Source organism: Epinephelus lanceolatus, chromosome 7 (assembly GCF_041903045.1).
Source record: "Epinephelus lanceolatus isolate andai-2023 chromosome 7, ASM4190304v1, whole genome shotgun sequence".
Taxonomy (NCBI): Eukaryota; Metazoa; Chordata; class Actinopteri; order Perciformes; family Serranidae; genus Epinephelus; species Epinephelus lanceolatus.
The window spans coordinates 40,962,428-40,989,255 of NC_135740.1; the positions used below are offsets into that span (position 1 = coordinate 40,962,428).

Below are 26,828 nucleotides of genomic sequence, written 5' to 3' on the forward strand. Positions count from 1 at the left end.
CATTGATGTGGTGCACAGAAATGACATAATCTTGCAATTTTCTCTGAGAATGGGACCGTCACCACAGCGACGAACAACTATTTACGAATTTTGCCTGTCAACGCTGCGTTCATAAAGATACGTCGTTGGCCCGGTCATTCACTTAGTGAGGGTAGATAAGACGGTCGCTGAAAGAGAGATGGTGAAGTGCAGATAAAGTCCGGGAAGTGTGTGTTTGTGAGAGAAAAGTACTGAGTGAGAAAGTGTGTTTGCCTACAAGCAAAAGATAAGAGAGTGAAACCAATGCCAACTGCTAACGCTGTAAAGTAACCCTCCGTCTGCTCGGACACCGAACAACCCTCTTGTTAAAATTCCATTCATGGATCAGCACAGTCACACATTTCACACTGATCTCTTCCTGATTTGGATCCCTAGTTTAGCAGAAAACAAACAAACAAGCAGTCATTGGTGTGAGATTATGTCAAAATCTTCTCACGGCAAGACAAAACCCCTCCAGTCCTTGTTTGGTGTTTGTTTCACATGAGCATGTTTGGCTTTCTAGTAATGAGCCCGATCCTTAGCGGTACCCAGCAGGCCAGGGAGTGCTTTTGACAATTCCATTCCCCGTCTGGCTGACCTTAATCTGGATTAGTTGATTTTCTTTCCTTGGATTAACAGCTTGTGGTTCAATTAAACTTCACGCAGCCGAATGAATTTGAATCATGGAAATACAGAGCGCTGCATGGAGCTCGGAGCGAAACTGAAAAAGCTCCAACTGCAGTGTTTCCTCCGTGGACAACCTCTGCTGTCCGGCCAAACCATCTGGCCCTGGGAGATTTTTTTGGCCTACCGAGTTTTAGGGCTACCGTGCTATGCAAAGGCATTCCTAGACAATGTGGAGACATAGAGAGAGGCGGTATAGCTAAAGGGTTAGAGACTCTCTAAAAGGCAGTTTGAAGTCTTAACTATGAAAACATTCCTCAGAAGTATAATTTTTGTGCTTGAGTTGAAGCTTTATGGGATGGAAACAAAGAGCCACTTTACACTGGATAAGTAATGTTAGATCAAAACCCTGTGCAAAGGCAAAGCGGAGACAGGAGAGCTAGCATCCTATTTAGCTTTTTTTTTTTTTTTTTTTTTTATTTTAGCTAGTTTAGCTTGCTCAGTAACCTTCCAAAGGTCAAACAAGCCACTCTAGCATCCACCTTTTATTCCACAATCATTAATCACAGGGTAATAAATGTAATTTTTTCCAGTTTCTTTTGGACTAGACTGTATCTTTTGGTTCTTTCATATGCAATTACGTTAGCTACAGTTAGCTACAGTTAGCTACTTGTGTTTAGAGAAGTGTTGTTCTTTAGCTTCACAGTTTGGTTTTAGGGGGTTTTGTTTCGTGCTAGTACATAAAAATAACATATATGATATAGGGTGCTGAGACAGGAAGAAACAAGGGCTCATTTTCATGATTGTAATTGTCAGAATATGTAAGAAAACTAGACTTTAAGCAAATCCAATGGCGCATTAAAGGGAGGGTTGACCCCCAAATTGAAAATACATATTTTTCTCTTGTCTGCAGTGTTACTTATCAGTCTAGATTGTTTTGGTGTGAGGTGCCGAGTGTTGGAGATCTCAGCCATAGTGGTGGCTGGTGTCTTCAATATAATGGAAGTAAATGGCACAAAGTGGAGACAGAGCTAGCACCCTTTTTAGCAAGTTTAGCTAGCTCAATAACCAAAGTCCAAACAGCTCACAGCTGTCAAGGTAAAGCAGGCACTTAGCTTGTTTTTATTCCAAAATTATTAATCCCATTGTAATAAAAGAGTTACAAAATGCCTTCATGTTCACTGTCATATGTGATAACTGATCAGATTCACAGTTAGCTACTTGCCCATGGAGTACTATTGTTCTTTAGCTTCACTGTTAGCTTTTTTTTGCGCTCTTTCATAAAAATATCATGAAACATGTAGTGCAGAGACAGGAAGAAAACAAGGGCTCATTTTCATGTTTTAATTGTGTCAAAATATGTAAGAAAACTTGAATTTTGCTTACAATGACATTATTAAAAGGACAGTTCATCCCTGAATCTACTGCTAGCTCACCTAGCACCAATGAGCTAGCTAGTTACAGCTCAGCTGAAGAGGATGTCATCAATGATTACATCTCGCACTATAATGAGCACGAGGCTCTCGACCATGAGTAGATGCATGTTTCCTTCTGCACAGCGATACGGTTTGTAGTTGTGGTGTGGTCGAAGGAAATAGTTCCCACATGAGACTGCTCACAACAAGGTCTGTGGATTATCTTGAGTAACCGGGTCATGATTCCTGGAAAGAGACGTTACTGTTGAGTTTTTCAAATTTTTTTGATGCTTTGAGCACCACAAGCTGAGTGCCATCTAGTTACATTATATTGGAGAGAGGGCAGACATGTCTGTGGCTGATATCTCCAACACTCGGTAACTCACACCAAAACAATCTAGATTGATAAAAGCACTGCAGGTAAGAGGAAAAAAAATTGATTTTGGGGTGAACTGTCCCTTTAATGCTTTTGGAGCAAAAATGAGAGCTTGAAAAAATGATTGTAAAACTACAACTTGAGCGACCATAAAGCCCACAGCTTGACTCACAGGACAGGCTGAAAAAACACGGGGGAGAAGAACTTGAATGAGAAACACCTCCTCAATAAATAACAGTTAGGTGCCCTTGAGAAAGGCACTTAACCACTCATTCAAGCCACAACGGCTTGAATAAAGCCTCTGGTTGCCAACAGTAGATGGCTGTGCTCGCACTGAGCAGCTCCCAGGTGTGAATGTGTGTAACTGTGTGAATGCGAAGCAGACGACTTGGATGCCGGCTCAGCAAAACCCTTCCCTGGGTAGAAAGATGAGAATTCAATGGTCCACTGACGAAGCGAGCTTCATGTCAGATGGAAATTATATCACCGTAATGGAAAATAAACCCCTCGCTGTGTGACGGTCTGGTGTGCTATACTTCACAGAATGGAGACATACAGTAGCATTTATTTTGTTAGAAATATCTCATTATTTGTCTTAACTCGCGGGCTATTGTTTAAACAGGTAGGAATAAACAGTGGTGGCCCAGAGCTGGAGTTACTCGAAATCTGAGCTACATGTCAAATGAAAGAGGAGCTCTGGCGTGCAGTGGAAAAATAGAAACAGGAATTAAGACCCACAGAGGGAGAGACTGGAGGGATGTGCTTGTGAGGGTAGTGACTGGATTGGAGAAGTACTTCAGTTTGACTGACAGTGGGTACAGAAGGCAGATACTGTCAGTACTAGGAAACATTTTTACAGCATTCTTTCGTTATCATGCACTATGTAGGGATTCCTCTTAAATTTAATTGTTGTCAGGCATCTGAAACGGAATTCCCTAAAAACTTGGCGGACAGGACAGTTAAGTTCGGTAGGTTTCCACTGTGAAAAGTTGCGGATGGTACCAATGAGTGCTGCACGGAGCAGTGAGTGACAACAACCCCGCCCACATTTAAGAGTACTGGTTGCGATCTAGGGTCTAGGTACCATGTCTGAAGGGTTGCTTTTGGTTCCAAAGCTACCATACCGAAATTGTTTGGTGGAAACGGGGCTGGAGAGTGTTCGATGCCTGTATTTGTAGCCTCATCGGCTTGCATTGGGCCGTCTCGTCACTTTTTGGACAAGCTAAAGTTGTTTATTATTTATCACAGGTTATCCACTAAAGTATGAACGTGCACTGAGATGGTCAAAGAGCATCTGCGTGCTGCAAATTCACACTCATCGGGGTGAAGTTTTGAGGTAGTCCCCATCTGAAACAGCAAACACTATTACTTCCTTAATGTAATCTAGTTCCTGTTTGAACAGGATGTGCAGGCAGGATGAAGTACAATGAGGGATCAATCTAATGAATAAACCAGTCAGTGTGATCGAAGGCAGGAAGGTGGGATTGTTTTAAAAGAGTTTTATTGGTTGGATTTTTGCCATGCCAGCAGTGCGGCTGCGGCGATGGCTTTGTTGGTCTTTGGGTAGGTCAGTCGACCACTTTGTTCTTAACGGAAATACCTCACAGTATATATTAGACAGAGTGCCATGAAATTTTGTTCATGTATTCATGGTCACTGCAGTATAAATCTTACAGATTTCCCCCTTAACTTTCCCTCTTACATCACCACGAGGCTGACATTTTGTTGTTTAGTCTGTTAGTAGTTGTTTTTAGTTTTAACAGTAGCGGTAACTCTGAGATCGACGAGAGTGATTAGTGATGGACAAATGGATTCTTCTCGACAGCTAGTGCTGCCTGCCCCACAAAACTTGTCTTCAATGCAGTACCAGTCATCATGTATAAGTTCACATTAATACAGATATTTATTTTAATGCATTGATTCAGCATCCTACTTGTTAATAGGTAGGCCGTGAATGCTCAGTGTTACAGAAATGTCAATGATCAACCATCTGTCATGGTTCGAGGGCCAAGTGTCAGACTCAGTCCCAGTTACCTCTGCAGTCTTGTGCTGTATTCACTTGGTGTCAGAATAATCTGATCATTTCCACACTTACTTAAAGCTCATAGACACACTGAAGTTGGAAGAACGACCATCAAATGAGCACGTGAATGCACCGTTGGCCTTGGCCTTGGCCGGTGGAGATCTTGACTTGAGTCTGATTCGATTGCTTCTCGTTCACTCACTGTAGCAGGCAGCGTGAGCAGTACCTTATAGGTGTTTTCAGACCAAACAGTTCTGGGGAGCTCCCCCGAGAACTACGTGCAGCTACAGGGTCTTTATGTTTTTATGTTCTCTTTTGCACCACCAATGGGAACATTGAAGTGACGTACTGCAAGCCCAGCAATGGGAGATGGGGCAATGTCACTTTGGCTTGTATTTCCACCTTCACATATATGCTCAGTAAAGCCTGAACTTCATTGTCGGTCCATTTATTTCATTATGAGCTGTTGTTTGTGTTGTTGGCCAACAGGTTTTTAAAAATAGCAGTTGCTGGCGCTGCATTGGCTGTGTTTGACCAATCACTGTACACTTACGTCACTCATGGTTCCTCTTGTACTGGGAGAGTACTTACTCTTAAGTGGGAGCTAAAAGCCCAACAACACGGTGTTCTAAGGGGCCATACACATGCAGCATCTTTAACCGCCTGGAAACGCCAGGTTGGGCGCTACTCTTGTGCCTACTATGTGCCAACTTTCAAGGGCGCGGAGGCAGGTTGCATCTGAGGTTGCTAAGCAACCATAACCAGCACCAGTGGTTCCCAACTGGTGGGTCGTGGGTCCATTCTGAATGGACCACAAGTGACTAACAAACACGTCTGTAAAAAACCACACTTTATTTTTAGGTATGATGAGTTACCAGCACAGAGCTTTTATTTTGACTTGCTTTTTCCTGCTGTGGAGTAAGTGACTAATGGACAGCTTCTTGATAGACACGGCAAAGTAGCTCAACGACATGGCCAAATGCAAGTATGACTGAACGTATTAAACTGTGGACCTTGAACTAACGACTGACTGGACCAGTTGGGAACCACTGTCATAGCCTACTTACCAGAAATCCTGAGTGCAGAGTTCGTCTTCTTCTAGGCGTTGTTTTTTAAGTGTATATTAGGGCAAAGTATTGTCTGTGGGACAGATGTCAAGCTCTGGTAGCGCTGCAATAAAAGGATTAACCTCTCCATATTTACCACAGACTGATCTTTATGGAAGACAGGAAATATAACTGCCAGCTTTGATTGGTTGGTTAATTGGTTATCTCAGGGCACACTCAGGAACTCAGGACAACGTTGCTTTAGTTTTTGCAGTGCGGACACAACAAAAGGGGGGTTCTGAGGAACAAGAAAAAGTACCTCTGGTCCAAATACACCTCATTGATAACAGCCAGTGGGCAAGTGAGAAAGGTCAGGGATTTTTGAGCATATGCATGTTCGACAGGCCGAGCCGGTACATATGGGACACAAAAAAAGAGTCGTTCAGAAAGATTAATTGGTTATTTTTCACCCAACACTAACACTGAATCATTTTTCTATGTGTCTGAGAGAGGACATCCTTCATATCAGCATCAGACAGCTGATTTCTAATGTTTACTGAAGGGCTATTATCAGCCTGACATGTCAGTTCAACACTTTGGGACGCTGTTGATCAAAACCAGCAGGACAGGCTGAGAGAGGGACTCGAAAAAGAGCGTGGAGGTGGGGGGTTCGGGAGGAGAAGGAGGGGAGGATAAGAGGAGGGGAGAGTACAGAGAGAAAAGAAGCAGAGAGGAGAGACAAGAGGCCCAATTGACTTTAGGGCCTCACTTGTCTTTTTCTGGTCTCTCAATTGCTGCCCTCATTCCCCTTTTCCACTCCCCCACTCCCCCTCCTTCTGCCTTTGTCCCGCCGTGCCAAGTGGTTGGTTTCGTCCATGCATACCGGGCTGTGGCGGTGGAGGGGGGTGTTGGACGTGTGGAGGTGGAGGTGGTGACTGTTCCTGTCGGTGACTAGATCATATGTGACACTGTAAGCCCTTTTACCCCGGCGCAGCCCTACTTAAATCCTCTTCTCTGCACTCACTGACAGCGGCCAGACGTCCTCCAGCTTAGACATTAGAAGCTTTTGTTTCCCCTCCTGCCCCGGATGACGTGCAACCGTCAAACCAATGTTTTGATTTTTTGACGTAGCGTCCACGACTCGGCCCGTATGGTAGTGATACTGGCACGGCTTGTGGTCGTACGGATGTTTTTCTCGGATCCACAGAAAGCCATGAAAGTGGTTGTGACTGTTTGTGGGTAAATATTGTTTTCATTACGGGGACTCGTCGTTGACATCCTGTTAAAACTGACCCAAACACTCACAGGAAAGTAAAAGCAGATCTGATTTTATAACGTGCACAGGAAGAGATCGTGCCCCTTTGCTCCTTTTCCTACAAGATATGTGTGTATTTGTGTTATCCGAAGCTGCTGAGTCTAAACATATCTCATCTAGATTTTTGTCCCGAACACAATCTGCCTTTTCCTGCATGCATTGTTTAAAATGTTGTGTAAATGTTGAATTAATATGTCACTTGTCAGGGCTCTGTTTGTGTGTTCGCTGGGTGTGGGGTGAGTTTCGGATACATTGTATATCTTGAGTTTCATCCCCACATTGTTTGCTACAGATACTGATAATGTTTTCAGATTTTTTTTTTGTTGTTGTTGTTGTTATTGTCGCTAGACTAAACAATTTCCTCGCTAGTAAACACTTAACGTTGTCGGACTTTGGTGTTCACCGTTTTAAGGAGCCCTTTGTTTGAGTGATTGCTGGTTTCACTTCCCAAGTCAGGACAGCATTGCGCTTTTGTTGTCTGAGTATTTCTTTCTGTCAAATTCCCAAATGCCCACAAGTCCTGTTGTCTGGGCCGCCTGTCTCTTTTTATTTTTTTTTGAGGGGGGTAAAAGTCTGGAGGATTTATTTAAACAAGAAGTGATAGAAATGAAGTACAGAAGTCGTCCCCCTCGTCTGCTTTTCTTCTCCCAGTACTCAAAATACATGTCAGAGCTGCAGGAGAGGTCAACTAACAAATGACACCCTTGTGCTAAACTGGGGTTTTGACCCCAGAGTAACCAAGGGCTCCCACAATGCAACTTCTCCGAGGAATTAATCATCACCTTCTGACCTCGCGCGCTGACCCTCTAAACCCTGGAGAAATCCTAAAGGTGTTATGGATGATAGTGGAGACCGAAAGAAAGGAGGAGGAGAGTTAGGGGGGAAAGAAATCTTCCTCTCTCATGGGGCGTCTATGGGGCCTTTATGAGTTGACAATTAATAGTCTCTGTAGGTTTCCTGAATGGGGAATTGAGACGAATTGTCTCTTGGCTATTCAGCTGCGTTCAAGCGTGCCGCCAGACAAAAAGAAAAAAAAAAAAGAAAAGAAAAAAGCGATGGCTGTGAAGGCGAATTACCCATAAGGCTGTTTTTGAAACATTTCCTTTTTGTTTTGCAGACACAGGCCCTATGGGAAGACCCCCATGTGCACTCACACACACACACACACACACACACACACACACACACCACCCGGCGGAGTAGTGACCATTTCCAAAGCCAGAAACCTGCCAAAAACAGAGCCACTTTAAAAAAGTAATCTTTCAACAGCTCTTCTTATTGCGAGCCGTTTAGCCGCGGGACTGGTGAGGGAAAACAGATCATATTGAAGCTGACATTTGTTTGTTCGTGCTTGACGTCTGAAGGCAGAAATTATATTCACTCATTTCAGTAGCCACAGAACAACATGCTGTACGTCAGTCACTTTCGCTTTACAGACAGCTAGGCATTGATGTTACGGGCCGAGCCGTAAATCATGAATCAGAGCGCCTCAAATTATGTGGAACTCTAAAGGAATGGGAGGCGAGGCGCTCGCTCCATGGAGAACGTTTTGGATCGCATCCGGAGAATGCAAAGGATGAAGCTGGGAATTGCCATGAACGGTGGGAGATAATGAAATGTGCAGGCAACATGGGAAGGCCATTGAAGTTTTTTTAATCCGCTAATGATGTCTTAGAGCCCTAGAATTCGTCTTTGGCCACAGGATTTCTTCCCATGCTATTTTGTCTTGGAGGCTGAAGTGCATACAAATGGCTTGTTAATTAAGATGGATGGTACTTCTAAAAGGCCCATCTTCATGATAATAAGAGAGAGTTAAACATGTGAAGCCTTTAAGACCTCCTTGTAGGGTGGAAGTGCGTGTGGAGGTATGTGTGCGGTATGACGGCTGGGGGGAGGGGTGGCATTACCGTCACACATGTATGAATAAGCATGTCGTAGCCTACCGTGTGATTGGTGCACAGTTGGCATTTAGTATCTGTGTGTGTGAGGGATAAAAGGGAGGCAGAGCTATCTCAGGGTCCTCCAGTCTGTTTCCATGAATGGCCTCAGCAGGGGGAAACTGTCCCTCATTGTCAAGTCATTTGGCAGAAGTCTTTTTTACGCCACCTCATGTTAAATTCATCAACATTTCTCCGTCATTTTTTTTTCTTTTGCCCCTCAGAATGTCTTCAGATCAGGTTTTCTTGCCAAGCTGGTTCCTGCTGAGGCCTAAATGACCGCGGCAGATGTATGGTGCGCCAAAAAGAGCAAGAGCTTTCATGACAACGAAGCATAAAGGGAAAGAAAGTTCTTGGCTTGTGTGATGTGAAGCAATGGGCTTGATTAGGCTGGCTACTGTAAATATAGTCTGTCCATTATAGGTCAGAATAAACCAGACACAGAAGCAGGACGCTAACAAATTAGCAAACAAGCAAAGCAACATTGTCATTTATGTGGAGTTGTGTTTGTCCACTTGATGAAGCAGGTTGAGGGTTTCTGATGCAACTTCACCTCCTTCCAAGGTGCATGGAGAAGGGAGATAATGGCATTGAAACTCAAGACCAAGACCTCTTGGTGCAAGACCACAGGAGGTCTTGAAATAAATTTGTTCTAAATACTTCAAGTGAGTTCGCTTACCCCTACTGTCATGTTCAAAACTGCTCCCTATCTCCCACATTCCCCCTCTGAAATGACTGGAGGTACCTAGTCAGTACGTTGACATGCACAGCTTAATCGAGCTATGCTCAAAATTTGATTTTGACGTCCCAGTTTATATGCAACTGAGAAAATCGAATTACTGACGGGAACGTCGCTAGGTGGCGCTATGCGTCGTTTCAGCGGGTTTATACAGCCCCCTTTCCGACCTATTACGTCACTTAATAATAAACAACTAGAGTCAGGCGGCAGACCGGCATTTTCAAACAACAGCAAGATGGATAATCGTACAGCTTTGTTCATCTCGTACGTAATGTACGCGTTACTGATTGTGCAGATAAGGTGCGCGCTTTCCCTCGTGGTCATGGTGATTTTGAGAGGCAGACAAGAACGCCGTATGCTGTTGGAGGGCTACAACAATAGCATGTCTTGTCTTTTCCGGGGTCATACGGCAGCGAGCATACGCACATGCATTGTCTAGTTTAACTCCGATTACGGCGTATACATGCCGGAGAAAATCGAATTTCAATCGCATTATCTGGGTGTCTTAATCGGAGTTGGAGAACTCCGATATTAGTCGGAGTAACGCGTTTACATGCACTTCAGTTGTCCAGTTATAGTCGGATTAAGGCAATAATTCGTTTTTTTCAAGTGTCATGTAAACGTACTGACTGACTGCGGTGATGTGAAAGCCCCTCAACAGTCGTAAGAGTGGTATCTATCTTTTCTGACTCTCACTAAGAACATGAGTTAGCATAATTCCCAAAACGGCAAACAACTCCCCTGAGTGCGCTCAGAGTGGCTCATTCTGATCTTTGCAGTTTTTATACAAGCACAAATATATAAATCATTAAAAGGCAACAAACCGTAGTTGCGAAATCTAAACTTCTCTTCCAAGTTATTACTCAAGCTGTTATCTTATTCTCAGCCTGATCAGCAGGAGCTCTGGGTGGCAGTCAGACTTCCTTCTGGAGCACAGGTCAACCACAAGATCGACTACTGCATCAACCCCCCTGTTCACACACACACACACACACACCCTACCCACCCCCACCCTGCTGCTCCTCCCAACATTAATGTTTTCAGGGGTTTTTCACATAAACAGGGGCTGCAGGGGGTGCCTGCAGCTTTCCACACAACAATCCCAGTCCTGTTTTGGATTAAAGCTGGTTTTTACAACACCCCATCAAACACACACACACTCGTACACACATGCACTTACATTCCTGACTCTCTGTCCTCCACTCAGGCCTGTTTAAATGGAGTAAACAGCAGTTAAGTATCGTCTTTTTTAAAGTCTCACCTCAGGACGGAGAAGTCTGATGTTTTCAGTCCAACTTAAGTTCATAAGTTTAATGTAAAACTGAACTTACTGACATAAATGGAGACGGGCAGCGACTTGCAGAGAATTCTTTCTCAATAATATGTCAATGAAGTGACCGTGAAAACCCCCAAAAGACATTTTTTGTTATGCCTGCCCTGGCTTGCTAGACCTAAAAAGAGGACAGATTTCACAGCCCGAACGCTGTCACCAACAAACAAGGAGCCAGGGAAGAGTCTGGGAACATCATTTCCTTTGATGATGCTCTCTGAACTCCCCACCACAACCGTGATGGAAACCAGATCTAATGAATTGATAATCAAATCAGTCCCAAACATCATTACAGTAGGCTAATTATTTAACCTAGATTTCTAGGTTAAGGAATTACTACGGGGGGAGATGTCATCACAGACGTGACTTGTAATAATTAGGTCAAATCCAGACTGAGATGCTTTGCTAATGCATTTTTCGTCCCCCCAGCTCCTGTAAATCTCATGCATTTATCACTGCTCGACAGCAACTATGAAATGGATGCCATAATAGTCTTTAAAGCCTCTCGCAGATCTTCCAGAAGTCTTGGAAAGTAACGTTGGCTTTAGAGGAAGATGCCTGATATCGCATAGATTTGGCATTTATCTGTTAAAATCCCACTGATGTAAAGCCTGAGAGTACACGCTGGGCCATTTGGAACAAACTCCATGTCTTATATATATTTATGATGGCTCCAGACACATCAAATCAAATTAGCATCAAAAGAAAACAATAATACTTTTTTTGGGCATCACCAGGGCTCGAAGACGTGCTTCAGTCTTTTATATAAATACATAGCTTTACCGAATTGGAAAAATACTCCATTACAGGTCAGCTTGAACAGAGAAATATCCTCACTCCCTTTCAGTGCGTTAATTTATTGATGTTTTAACCTGTGAGCTATATATTTAATGTTGTACGTGGTCCAGGTGGCGCTGACTTTGACCACCTTATTATCCTCTTGGAGAAACTGTAGCAACGTGTTATATTGCAGCTGTCGGATGAAAGCCGAAGCTTGTATCTCCAATTCTGGGGATTTTGCTTCCTCTCATATCAGTTGAAGGATTACATGCTTCTCTACAGGCTGGAAAACATTCTCGTACCTCTTATCCTTTGTAAAAATGCATTGCCATAAAGTTGAACACAAGGCAGCTCGTGAAAAGCCGGCGTCGTTATCGGAAAACTGCAAATGAGCTTATCTTAAGTTGAGTGTGAAATGTTTTCCAGCAAAGTAAGTGGTAAGTACAGCCTTTAGAAGTGGGAACAAAATAAAAGTACAGTGTTTTAGAGCTCTGATCGAGCCCAAAAAAATCAGGTCTAACCCTAAATGAACCCACAGTTTCTGTGAGTTTTGAACCCAAGCCACATTTTTCTTCTAAAAAATATATTTTTTTATGTGTTATAAATATTTTTAGTATTAAAACATTTACTACAAGCTGAGGCCTTATATGTTTCCTTCTCTTCTCTACTTCAATAGTCTGTCATCTCGTACACAACAGGTTCGGCACAGTGGGCTGCGTCCCTCTGTGTTTCTAGTGCAGTGGCTCCCAACTGGTGGGTCGCAGTCCAAATGTGGGTCACTATTACATTCTGAATGGACCGTCAGTGACTTGCGAACGTATCAAGTTTGTTAAAAACACACTTTACTTTGAAGTAGAGTGAATTTCTAGCACAGAGTGTTTATTTTCAAGTCCCGTTTCCTGCTGTAGCGTGAGTGACTAAAGGACAGCTAGATGACAGAGACATCTAGCTAGCTCGACGACATGGCCAAACTCAAGTATGAGGCTGAACGTATTAAATTATGTGGACCTTATTATTCTATTCGTTGGGAAAATTCGCAATGTGAGACAAAATGAAAAGACACATTTCCTCCTTTGCCTCTCTCAGAGCTATCCTCCACCTTCTCTGTGCGGTCCACATCCTCCTCTTCATCATCATCCACCTCAGTATTACTATCTGACCTGTTGAACGTAGCTGCCTGAGTCATGAAATGATTCTGTGCGCCCCGTTCGTCTGTGTCGTCGCCGGTGTGTCCTTCTACCACATTATCTTCACTGATTCTTGATCAAACGTCTCTAAAGGCTCTGACAGATGTGAAAAATACAAAAAATCAAAACTGTTTCGAAAATTTTGACACAACGTCAGGTCGTATTTTTAGATGTGCAACAATTTCAGACGAACAAAAACGGACGTAAATCATTGAGAACCGACCTGATTCAAGTCCTGGGGAATAATGAGAAGTTAAAGCCTGGTCCGGCCCAAACCCGGCGGGTCGGGTCAAGTCGGGCCCAACTGGGCTCAAGGTCTTTTCACACACTGAGGCCAATTTTTTTTTTGGTCCAATATAATCACATTTAACAAAAGTAAACATGACTTCAAGTTGTGTCAATCACGTTTGCACACTGAGTCCGAAACTGTCATCCGCCATTTAAACTTTCAGAGCTGCTTTAATTTTCTGTGTGACGTTTGACCAATAAGCAGTGAAGAAAGTGTGGCAGCAGGACACATCAAGACAGAGGAACAGGTTGCACAGTATCCTGTCATAACTCACAAAGCTCACTATCAGAAGGTCAGATAATAAAATTCAGGCTAATCATGATGACGAGGAGGATGTGGACTGCAGACAGAGAGAGGGTGAAAGTGTGGAGACAGAGAAAGGACAGCTTAGCCCCTTCATGTAGCTGCGGTACCAAATGCCAGACACAGGGAAAGAGTGGCACCAATTTTTATTTGGTCTTCTATTGTGAATTTCTGCAACAAATAGAACAATAAAATGCATCGGGCTCAGTGTGCAGAGGCCTTCAGCCTGAGAGTCAGAGCTCTATTGTGGTTTTATCTGAAATGTGGAGGAGCAACAATGTGAAGTGCCTAAAAACAGCCATCAAATCTGAAGCTTTCCAGTAGCTGAAATGGTTCAGAATCAGGAAAATCTTTGTTTTTGATCTATTTTGAGGGTTTTTATGAGCAATTACAAGTGTTGTGTTCCTCAGCTTTCTCCTCTCCATGGTCTGCATGGTTTGAAAGCCGTAATTGGAGGTGATTGTGAAGGGAGCGCGGTGATAAGGCCGTAGACTCACGCAGAGTCTGCGGCACCAACATGGATACCGATAGACGGCTGACTCCAGTTATGGTCTCCTTCCATTTTTTAAGAAGTCCTTAAAAAAGACAGATAACTGATAAAAAGAAAATACATTTCTTTCCCTTACATCTTCAAAGCATACTTTCACAAATAGGCTAATTATTTTGTTTTCTACCTTTCATCTCACAAGGAGGAGAAAATGCTTGTTTTGATGTTCTTCTAACCTCTTAATCCAGGGATACAGAATGCGCCGCGTTTAATAGGCTATGGTAATTTCAGTGATGGCTTTGAATTGTGCTCGGGCTTCAAGGAGAGCTAAATCTTGTCTCGCCTCCATTAGCTCTACTCTGATCTTGCGCAAGGTCTAATTAAACTTTCCGTCTAACTCTCTCAGGTAGGAATAAGAGGGAAAGAGTTATGGCTGTTTATAGTGAAGACGAACCCCGGTTTGCACCGCTCATGGCCGGATACAGGACCATTAAAAATGGCAATCCATCACGATTTGTTTCCACTCTCCTGTGTGCAGAGATGTTGGCGAGCCCAGAGCCTCTGTGAAACAGTACGCTGGTCCAGATGACCTGGTGGGTTATTCGTTCTGTTGGATTTTATGTCCCACCAGAAATGCTCAGAGGGAACCTCGCTTGGCAAGTGTTTGCAGGGGGCTTGAAGAGGCCTGCTGTAGACAAACAATCTTTTAACAGTTGGTGAAGTGGTCCGCCGAGAGGACAGTGATCCCCTTTATTAAAACCACTTGTCCGACATTGTCTCTCCTCTCTCTCCCCTGGTTGGTTACATAAGGCCAAGGTGCTTTGTGATCGTTTGCAGGCTCTCCTGTTTTGTTTTGTCTGTCTCTTTCTCTTACTCACTCCAGCTCTGTTTTTTTCTTTCCACCGGGCTGCAGAAGATTTTGGGGGCACTTGAGGGGGATGTGATCGTATCCTGACTTCTCTCTCGCACTGCGCGTTGAGGTTTGGCCGACGTCCAGCTTTGTCTGCTTTTTTCCCGGGCACATTCCCATCTCCGGCACGCTCAAATTCCTGTCTCCGGAGCGCGCATGCACTTTGCCGAGCCTGATGACTGCGGTTGGAAGATGAATTACTCTGCAGGCATTTGTTTGACAGATCGAGCCAGTCGCCATTGTACACGTGTTAAAGAAACCCTCCGGAGGAGATCCGTTTGACCTTGTCTTAATTATTTAGTTGTGTTTCCTTTTGTTTTTAAAAGACGGAGCAGAGATGGCACTTTTACCAGCGTCCTTGACCCACAGAACCAATTAGTTCTTAAACTCCCCATAAATCTGGAGCCGAGAGTCCAAGATGTTCTATGTAAACATTTGGAACAACCACAAGGAGAGGTAGGGAAGGAAGTGAAGATGAAGTGAAATAATGATGGCCTTTGTCTGCATATCTCCGGAGTTGCAGGAAATGAAATATGTTGAATGTGCCGTTTTATCACCCACTTTACAATTTCTCTCACACAGCAGGGCATTCATCAGATGTGCGTGGATCATGCCATACGGTTTTCAGATTAAGCAAAGCAACGCAGACACGGGCCTGGGCTTTTTCTAGACGCTCGGTAATCCATTTTCAAAGTTGAGAGGATGACAGATTCCACTGTACAATATAGAGTGGCTCTTAAATAGAGCAGGAACTTTGGGGAAAGTATGAATTTTCCAATGTGCAGGAAGTTAGAAGTCTCTTGGAGGTTAATGCTTTGTTGAAGCAGTAGTGGGAATTAGTCAGGACGTCCTTACTGACCTGCTTGGGTGCGGTTCTTCGAAGGTTTCACAGTCAGTGGTTGGAAGGGATGTAACCTCTCCGTCTGCATATGAGACGTCCCAGTGATGACTCTCCCTCTTCTCTGGAGACACACAGCAATTTGAGCCTTAGTATTTTTCTGCTTCTGTTGGAATCGTGCATGGATTACTGAACGGGTCTTCTGGGCACAGGCTGAGGGACCCAAAGAGTCAGGGGACGCCTGAACCTTCACTTGCAAAATGTAAAATGTCAAATTAACATTTACCGACCAGGAGAAGACTCAAAATGACCACAAAAAGACACAAATTGGGGCGTTGGTGGCTTAGTGGATAGAGCAGGCGCCCCATGTACTGGGCTGTTGCCGCAGCGGCCCGGGTTCAACTCCAGCCTGTGGCCCTTTGCTGCATGTCACTCACTCTCTCTCTCTCTCTCTCTCTCTTTCGTACTTGACTGTCCTATCAATTAAAGGCAAAATGCCCTAAAAGATATCTTTAGAAAAAGACACAAATTATGTCAAAGAGACACAAAACAACAAGGACATACAAAATGACCACAAAGAGATGCAAGGGGGAACTGCAAAGGAACTACAGAAACAGGCAAAACAACCAAAAAAGTCACAACATTACCTTAGTAAGACAAAAAATGACTACAGCAAGACAAAAATGACTACAAGAAGACACAAAACAAGTGCAAAATATGACTACAAAGAGATACAAGAAGAGGTGCAAGAAGAGGTGCAAAGGAACTACAAAGAGACAAAAAATGACAACAGCGAGACACAAAACAACCACAAAAGAAACAAAAGTTTCTCAATAGGACACAAATGACTGCGACGAGACACAAGCAACTACAAAAAGACACAAAACAACTACAAGGAGACATAAAATGACCACAAAGAGATGCAAAGGAACTAAAAAGAGACACAAAAATAAGTACAAAAACAGCAAAACAACCACAAAAGTTCCTCAGTAGGACACAAATGACTACAAAAAGAAATAAAAAGCACAAGGAGACACAAAAACACCACAAAGTGACAAAAAAATGTCAAAAAAGACACAAAATTACCTCAAGAAGACACAAAATGACTGCAACGAGACACAAACGACTACAAAAGACACAAAACAACTACAAGGAGAGATAACATGACTGTAAAGAGATACAAAAAGACCACAAAGAGACAAAAAAATGGCAAAAAGGACACTAAATTACCTGAAGACGAGTCAAATGACTACAAGACACAGACGACAACAAAAAGACTCAAAACAACTACAAAGAGACACAAAAAGACCACAAAGAGATGCCAAGGAACTGCAAAGAGACAAAAAAACAACTTCAAAAACAGGCAAAACAACCAGAAAAAGACACAAAACCACAAAAAGATGCATAATGACCATAAAAAGACACAAAGCCAGCACAGAGTCCGTGTATCTTGCTCCTGTGTAGGAGAGGTGGTGGGGCCCCTTACATATCTGTGCCCAGGAGTCCATTGTCTCATAACCCTCCCATGGTTGGAACACTCTGCTAACCAGCCCAAGCTGCACCGGCCCTGGACTCGGTCACGGTCCTCACATTACACAAGGTTCCAGCTGAGGCATTAGAGCGCTGTAACCTTAGATAACCATCATGTCATTGTAAACAAACAGTGCATCAAACCTCAGATTGGATTAGATCTGGTTATTTCTTCATCCTACGTTGTGGAATCAGCACATTTCAAAACCTGTTAGTGTTGACTCTCTTTTATGGCATTGCAAAAATTCCTTTGTGCCATTTAGTTGTTTATACTGCGCCAAAACCTGACTAATTCCTTTTAAACAGCACATGATTCTGGCTCGGCTCTGTGATGAAGTGTTATATTTGGAGCTGCTTTCTGATCCCCATTTTTTTTCCTCTTTTTGACACATCAGGTCCAACTCGAGCTCATGTGCACATCAGTAAAAAATGGATGATGCAAAGTGGAATTGTTCAATCTCAGAGGCCGACTGTAACGAGAGCTGGAAGTCGGTGCTTCCCCCGACCCCTGACCCCGAGTCGTCAACAGCATCTAATGAGACATTTAATCATTTTGAAATGATTGTTTCCTGCAGGAGGCGCACCCTGCTCCGGTTTTTACGATCAGATGAGCTCAACGTTTACGGGCCAACTGTTGCATCAGCTGCGCTCTGAGTCCACATTTTTTTGGTCTGCTTTGGAAGAAATGTTTGTGCTAATGATGTGAATTTCAACCTTTTCACTCAGAAGTTTGCGGTGTTCGACGGAGCAAGCATGCACTGTATTACTCATCTGTAATGCAAACCATCCCTCACTTAATTAATCAGAGCCTCTACTGGTTATTAAGTGGGTAACTGACAAAGTCTGTGCGCAGCCTACATGGGAACATGCTCAAATATTAGATCTCTTGCTCCTGCGGTGACTTTTCCCCCTGTCTGTCCGTCTGTCTGTCCATCTGTCTATCCATCTGTCTGCAGAGGTCTTGGCAGGACTGCAAGTATGAGACGTTTTAAGTGGGAAACATATGAAAACCTGTGCTACTTGCACTTTTTAAGATGTGGGGAGAATGGCAAAGGTTGTTTGCTCTCAGGGACGCAGGTGATGCTTTTACCTTCAGCTGTAACCAGAACTGTTTCTTCTCACTTTGGATATTACAGCGTGGTGGGATGGAGGAATTAGTTTGGTGTATTCTGTTACTGTCGAGGTAAACGTCTGCACTTTGATGTCTGCTTTGCTTCCACAAGCAAGTCGTTTTAAAGATGGCTAAATGTCGGGTGTCAGTGTTACAAAATGTGAATGCAGCAACGTTTTGATACTTCTTTAAGGTCAGTTCACCCAAATTACAAAAACACATACAGTATTTTCTCAACTGGTCTCAGCTGCGACAGTTTTGGGGTGCTTTCAGACCTGGAGTTGTCTCCTTTGGTCCGAATCAGCGACTTCCAAAGTTCTAAAGTTGTATAATTGCCTAGAGTTGGTTCATGTTCTCACGGCAGGATTTACAAGCGGACCAGATCAAATGCCTTGTGCGAGAAAGCTGCTCTTGATTGGTCAGAATTTTGAGCTTTGCAAACGATGATCATCAAGTGTGTGCTCACACATCATCCTCTGACCCAGTCAAAAATGTCCAAAAGAAATTTCAACACATGACGCAACCTGTTACCTTGACTCCAATTTCTGATCCCTGGATTAGCCAAACTGAATTAGTTTCAACTCTCTGAAGGGAAGAAAAATGCATTTTCATGTTAAGACTAAATCTAAAATGGCTGCCAAAATTATCACTGCTCTACCCCAACACAGTGGAGGTTAATGGAATCTTCTTTGGTGCTCCTCGCAGCATTAAAAATGACATTTGAAAAGCTCGACAGCAGCACGTCCTTCCAGAGTCAATGTTTTGGTTAGTCTGGATAATCCCTCAACAGCTTTCATATGGACTGTTTCTTTGGTTGAAAGTAGTTCCAGTGAGGTCGGTGAATTATTCAAAATAACTGGAACATTTTTACTGGAAAGACAAACTGCTGTTGAATTTTTCAAACGTATTTTTCCCATGCTTTGAGCACAACAAAAAAATCCATTCCCCCCGATGATATTAGGGTCACCGCAGAAATTCCAGATAGCTCAAAATCACATTAACACAAAACTATCTGCATATGATTAGAGGTTAGTGGAAAAAATAAACTCTTTGAAATATGGATCAACTGAGTCTTGACGTTCAAACTCTATGATTGAGAAAAGAGAGCAGATTACATAACATAAGCTCAGACGTCTGAATTATCCCACCTGTCATCCCTGCGTATATCATATAAGCTCTGGGAATTTTGTGACAAGATGAATTTATCACTGCCGAGCTCCGGCTCCGGTCTCAACCTCTTGGACAAATACCTTCCATCACTTAAGGTCTCATAATCGACAGCGCTCAGGAACCACTTGACGCGTGAATCATTCATACCTCCCTATAAATAATAAAACCCTGGCAGCCAGTTAGCAGCACCTGCAACTTGAAACAGTAGTTCGTGAAACACAATCTTTTACCTTGTAAACTAATGTGTTTCACCTGCCTCGGCCGGGGCATCTGGGTCCGCCGCCGCAGACAGGTAGATGGAACAAAAACCTTTCTTCCTGCCTCTCTCAGCCTCCCCCTCCTGACCTTGCTTCCTCTTCCCTCCAATGAATTTTTCACCAAAGCTCTTTGATATATTCCCGTCCCGTGGGAGCCTGGGTAATGCAAACTGGAAGCGTGAGGCGTAATTATTTCTCAAAACTGCACTTCTGCCCTAATTAGTTCACTCCTCAGAAGTGGGCCTTGCATTATTTACACATCAAGGGGACACACAGGGCGGGAGATAAATATTCATTGTTTGTTGACTTTGCCCCGGTCCCTCGGCTCAGGCGCAAGTTGAGTCGAGAGCCGCTGTCATTGTGCCTTGTTTGTGCGACTTCTGCATCGCTGGTGCCCGGGACATAATCTGCCTTGTTCTTCTGTAATTATCTCCAGTCATGCAGACACAGGCTCAGAGTTGGTTTAATAAGTGGACAACATCCTCGCCCTGGCACGAGCGGATCAGGCAAATAAAAGTGTTCAGTGATGAGATTTGTTGTAATTGCAACCTTATGGAGATTTGCCCCGCTGCAGTCGGTGTCAAAGCGGTAAACAGCGAGAAGCATATTTTATTCAGCCAGACTCTGACACCATTTCAGCTCCGTCTCCCCCAAGCTTTTTGTTCTGGGTCATCTTTAATGAACTGAGTTTTTCCAAAAGGAGTCTGTGGCAGCTGTTTGCGAAGAGTTTCCTGCTACTGTTGGTTGCAAAAGCAGGTCTGTGGGACATGTGACGTCTTTTTCCTGTCAATAGGAGGGTATGAATAGGCTGCTGTATCTGACCCCCCACCTTGGTGGTCGTACGGCCTTGAGGCCTATTGTCTGCTCTACAAATGCCTGCTGGGAAACTCTTGTTGCCTCGAGAAGCTGCACCCATTGTAGACTTTTGACAACTGTTCTTTTCCCATTTCCTATTTCATCTCACTGACGCGCAGCCTCGTCCGTGTGTGTTGCGAAAGAGAGGTGGGGGCATCTTGTGATGCCTGGCACAAGAATTACCATAATCACTGTCAACATTAATGGAGATCCTATCGCTGGAGAATTTAAACACGGCTTTTCCATATTTATAGAGTCAATAAACAGAGAATGCGCAGCAAAATGTCTGTTATGATTCAAAAGCGAGCCATGTTTACTGGCTTTGAAATGCATATTTGGGTTAGTGGATGAGGTGGAGGGGATCGCAGTTTAAGTTGTGGGATATGAGTGGAAATGTAATATCGCCACACCAGACATAGAACATCTGAAACCATAAATGTCTCACTCTCACTGTCTCCAGGGTTTCCACTTTCCCTCAGACATTTGCATAGCTGAGCTTGTGTAACTGTTCTCTGTCCTGCTATAGGTGGCAGGCTGCGGTGGGTTGATTCCCACTGGAGCTGTAGCAGTTAATGTATTGTTGTAAGAAAGTACCGGTGTTATATTTCTTTTAATTCTAGTGCTGTTGTAGTTAGCTGTTGTTTTATTTGTGCGTCATGCCAAATATTTGTGTGGTTGGCCGCTGATTGACTGATTGGTGACAAGCCCTGGCTCACAGTCGGCGCTCCAGTTCATCCCAAAGGTGTTGGAGGGGGTGGAGGTCAGGGCGGTCAAGTTCTTCCATGCCAAACTGGAAAAATCATTTCTTTATGGACCTGGCTTTGTTGCTGTATTTACAAGTTGAAACAGGAAGGGGCCCTCCCTTAATTGTTGCCACAAAGTTGGACGCACACTATTGTTAAAATATTAAGATTTCCCCTCATCGAAAATAAGACGCCTCTCCAAGACTATGAAAAACCAAAGCACAAAGAAAAAAGGATATGGAAAAGGCCGTCCACATATTTTTGACCTTGTTGTATATTAACCGCAAACCAGGATGGTGACAAAGAGTTCCCCAAGTGTGGTGAAAGAGCCGCTGGGGATCCTTAAATGGGCTCACGTGGTCTTTTTGTAAAATGCGGAAAAATAAAATGTCACTTTGATTTACTTGAAATCACATAATTTCTATAAACAATTGATCTAATCATAGGTTTCCGTCTCACCACTGCGGAGTCTGTATTAAATTTAGGCTATCAGAACAAGTCTCACTATATGGGACAAAGTTTATGCACATGGGGGGTCTGTGGTCCACAGTAAATGTGTGTTTATTTTGGTTTCTAAGACATGAAAGTGAAAATCCCTGAGCTGCAATTAGTTTGCTCTACTGTTACACTCACTGTAAATCTCTATGGAAAAGAGCCTCAAGTCAATTTGTAACTTGTACAACTTCCATGAGCTCCAGTGACAGTGGGGTATATGAGTTCAACCATAGACCCACAGTGCAGCTCTATAGACATGTTCCTTTATGACAGTTGAACATGTGGGTACTGTATATGATGCAGTGCTACAAATCTCACAACAAATTTCTTTCTTCTTCCTCTTCATTTCTCGTCCATTTGAACTGATGAGCAAGTTTAATACATTCATTCTTAATTGCATGCATTTAAATATTTGATTTAAAGGTAGCCCAAATACCTCAAACCAACATGGGAGATGCATGTGACTGCTACTCCGCTAAGCTAGGCTAGTTACCTTTTATCTGGTGCTACTTTTTAATGTTAAATGTAAATTAGCTTTACCTAGGACCATCTCATATGCTAGCTGTAGAAGGACTTTTTTATCTTGTGTTAGCCTACTGCTTTTCTCCATTATGATTACATGTAATTACTGCTTTGTTTATGTGGTTTAACAAACACAATTCCTAAAACATCGTTGCATCAAGATTGATAATTAAATTGCAGGAAACATGTCAGGAAATCAGGGTAAATTAGCTTTAGCTACAGCTATCTCACCAGTTAGCTGGAGTACACTCAGAGGCTACAGTGATTACAGTTAGCGTTAGTAGCTACTACTCTGCTAAGCTAGTCAGTTAATGTTAGTGTTAACTCAGTTACTAAGATGTTGCAGCATCAACATTGATTTATTACAGGAAACTGTTTTTGTTTTTTATTTTTTTAAAAGTTGGTAAATTAGCTTTAGCTAAGGCTATCTCACCAGTTAGCTGTAACTAGCCTAAGTGCAGTCAGAGGCTGCGATGATTACAGTTAGCATTGCTGCTACTTAGCTAAGCCATGTCAATTAATGTAACCTTTAAGCTCATAGGACTTGGTTACCTGATGTTACCTCTTTTATTTAATATAATTATGATTACATTTAGTTACTGCTTTTCATGTGGTTTAAAGAATTAATTATTAAGATGTTAGCGCATTAAAACTGATATTCCATTATAGAAAACAGGTAGAAAAAAGAGGTTAAATTAGCTTTAGCTAAGGCTATCTCATTAGCCAGAATGCAGTCAGAGGCTGCCATGATTCCAGTTAGCATGGCTGTTACTTTGCTAAGCTAGGTCAGCTAATGTTATCATTTAGCTAGTAGGAATTCTATCTGACCTGACTTTTTTACTCCACTATGATAACATGTAGTTACTGCTTTTTATGTTGGTTTAACAAACACCTATTTCCAAAAATGTCTGGGCATCAGAATTGATTATTTAATTACAGGAAACAGGTTTAAAAAGTTGGTAAATTAGCTTTAGCTAAGGCTAGTTCACCAGTTAGCCGTAATTAGCCCAAATGCTGTCAGAGGCTGAGATGATTACAGTTAGCGGTGCTGCTACTCTGCTAGGCTAAGTCAGTTATTGTTAACTGAATTACTAAGATGTTGGAGCATCAAAACTGATTATTCAACTACAAGAAATGAGTAAAGGTTGCTAAATTAGGTTAAGCTAGGTTTATCTCATTAGCTGTCTGACCTCTACAATTTATCTTTGACCTCTCTTTTCTAGTTGTTGCTAAATTTAAATGTTTTCCTAAAAGTTTAACATTTCATTGGCGTAATATATTTGTCACACAGTAAAACAGATAGATGTCAAAAGGTCTTGTTTTTAATTCACTCTCAACCAAATATATATTTGCTGTGTTTTGGCTTTGCAGGCCAGACTGATTCCACTATCAGATCTAAATAAATGATCTTTGGATAAAACAATAATTCAGCCTCCTTAGTTTTTGACCTTTCAAGTTAATATACTTCACTTCATCATTTCACAACTTTTCCTCTCCAGCCTCTGTGGAGTCAGAGAATGATAACTTTCCCCTTCTTGTGCAGCTTCTTCATCATCTGAAATTCAAGAAGATGGACAAGTTTTTTTTTCTTTGCAGGGATCTTAACAGCTGTAGCAGGCCAAGTTTGGCAGAGCCTTAACGGAAACTGTGGTGTTTATTCTTCCTCTGCAGGTGGAGATCACGCTGCAGGACGTCAATGACAACCCGCCTGTTTTCCCTAATGATATTCTTGATGTGACCATTGAGGAGAACGTTGGAGATGGCTTCAAGATAATGCAGCTAACAGCCACGGATGCAGACAAGGTAATGGCTCCCCCAGTTTCTATTCTGTCTGACAGTGTTTTTGTGCTTTTCTGTGCCCGTTTTCCACTCCGCTGCTTTCAGAATAGATATCCTGGGAGTGATTTGAATTGAAAATATGCTCTAAATTTTTGTTCCTACAGTGTAGAAACCACTATAGATTCAAATGGGATTCAGACGCCAAGGCAGCTGTCATTAATGAAATGAAGCTAAGTCGACATTTAGTGTCTTTATTTTGGGCCATTCTCATGCCAAAGGAATTGCAGATTCTTAGGCCGCTGAAACAACATTAAGACCACGGTAGGAATTACTGCATATGAGTGACAGAGTGAACAATAGCTTCGATTAAGAAGCTGACAATTGTGGGTATTGTATAACGACTGGAGCCACGGGAGGAGCTTTAGTTATTAGTTGGACAAAAATATGGAGTCAAACATATGACATGAGAGTACGGCTGAAATGATTGTTGAAATAATTAATTAGTCGATGGTAAGAAATTAACAGAGGTGGGACAAAGTCTTTTTCTATTCACATGTAAGTCTCAAGTCTTTGCACTCAAGTCCAAGCTAAGTTCCCAAGTCAAGTCCCAAGTCCTTTAGTTGCGGGTCCCAAACCAGTCATATTGCGCTCTTCAACAAATTTAATGAGAGGTGTGCAGTAGTTAGAGTTGTCACCTCACAGCAAGAGGGTTCCTGCTTCGAACCCAGGGTGTGGGAGCCCTTCTGTGTGGAGTTTGCATGTTCTCCCTGTGTCAGCGTGTGTTTTCTCCAGGTACTCCAGCTTCCTCCCACAGTCCAAAGACATGCAGGTTAATTGGTGACTCTAAATTGTCCGTAGGTGTGAATGTGAGTGTGAATGGTTATCTGTCTCTCTAGCCCTTTTTAAATAGGAATTGTGCAAATTTGCAGGAAAGCCCAATCAGTCTTCTTTCAGCATTGGCAGTATAAAAACAAAATTGGGGAGTGCAGCAAAATGCCGCCTACCTACTTTTGTTCATACAGAATGTGCCTTTTTCGGGGCAATGGGGGGCGTGAGCAAGTAACAAAATGTGTAGCTCAGCGTGTGACGTAAACAGTGACGTGGGAGGGAAGCCGTGGCTGGTCAGTCCTTTGGCGATTCTCTCATAAGTCGGCCCGTTCTTCACTGTCCCCATCATCTGACGGTTAATGGCCTCTTCGTTTGCGAGGACAAGGAGGGTGCACAATTCCTTGTCTCCCCAGTTGCTCTTCTTTACAGTGTCTGTCAGGTTTGTGTTTCCCTCTTGCTACTAGCTGCTCATTCCTGCTATCAGCTGTTTCCTGTTTATCCACCGCCAGTGGGTCGCACGTGCGGCGTCATCAACAGCTCCTCTCACAAGTCATCAACAGCCCCTCCTGTGACGGAAGGGCGCCTCCTTCTTTTTAAACCAATAAGATTCTGCCAATATGTCTACCCTACGAGGCGGAAAATTGGGCACCTCGGATCAACTCGCCAATCCTGCTCTGTGTGTCTAAACCCTTGCAGCTTGCCGGCAAAACGGCCCAACATTCGCCGAAAATCTGGCAGTGTAGAAGGAGCTAATGTGTCAGCCCTGTGATAGTCTGGTGACCTGTCCAGGGTGTACCCCGCCTCTCACCCAATGTCAGCTGGGATAGGCTCCAGCCCCCCACGACCCCTAATAGGCTAAGCAGTTACGTAGAATGAGACAGACAGACTGGGCTCTCTTCACTCTCAGCGACACAAACATATAGCCCACATCTATGAATCAATCGGCCTTCATACATTTTTCTCCTCTGGACACACACACACACAGAATTGTCCTTTTCTGTCTTGTGTGTTGACGTTATCTGAGACGCGTTGAGGCCACTGGTGTCACAGAGCCTGCAGGAGAGCGGCCAGCGATTGATTTTTGGGCCTGCCGCTCCGATAGTCCCTCCGCGGCCTCCATAGTTCACATTACATCACCGAGATCACTCTCAATTAGTTAAAGGCTCCATCTTTCGCTGCTTTAGGCAGGATATGGACATTAAATCCTGCAGTGAGTGAAACACAGGCTCTGCCTGCATCTCCAAGGCCTGCGGTCTCTCACCTAAGCCAAAGGACACAGTTGAAGTGAATGGAAAAAGTCAGGCCATAGAGGGGAGAGAGATCAGAAAGGGGGAATATGGACTCAGATTTAATGTTAACTTATGAGGCCACACGTCTTTTATTGCACAGCTGTTGCCTCACCGCCTTCTCTTCGCTCTGATTGTGAGAAAAGTCGCACACTCCTGGCCGTTTCTCTTTAGCCGGGACACTATATTGACTGTAAATCTCAGACCTGGAGGCAGGTCCGTCTTTTCAGTAGGGGGATTTTAAGGACATTATTTGATTATTTTCTTTTTTCAGCGCCAAAGTATTCACAGCTTTGATGTTGAAAGCATATGGTATTGAAATCAAACTGCGCAGTTGTTCACTTTTTCCTCATATCTGAGTTTCAGAGGAGTGTCAGCCTGAGCTGTGGTCTGTAAGATGAAACTTTAGGCTTTCAGTCATTTGTTGAAAAATACGCATTCATGCACACGTATGCAAGTCCTCCCAAATGATCAATTTCAAGAACTTTAATTAAAAAAAAAAAAAAAAAGCCACATTTTGCTTCCAGACGGGGATTCAAATGAAAAAGAAAACACAGCAACACTTGAAGAGAATGTAGAGGAGCCTTTTTAGGAATTACAGATTCTAGGGATGTTTACTCCAAACTTCAGTGCTG

General features: G+C 43.2%; 1 protein-coding gene across 1 annotated transcript in view; it reads left to right on the forward strand.

The window, feature by feature from the left end:
* fat4 (FAT atypical cadherin 4) overlaps nucleotides 1-26,828 on the forward strand; it is a 149,658-nt gene that overhangs the window by 50,661 nt on the left and 72,169 nt on the right. Inside the window, exon 2 of the mRNA XM_033632605.2 lies at nucleotides 23,972-24,103. Coding sequence (XP_033488496.2) covers nucleotides 23,972-24,103 — 132 coding nt within the window. The remainder of the gene's footprint in view (nucleotides 1-23,971; nucleotides 24,104-26,828) is intronic.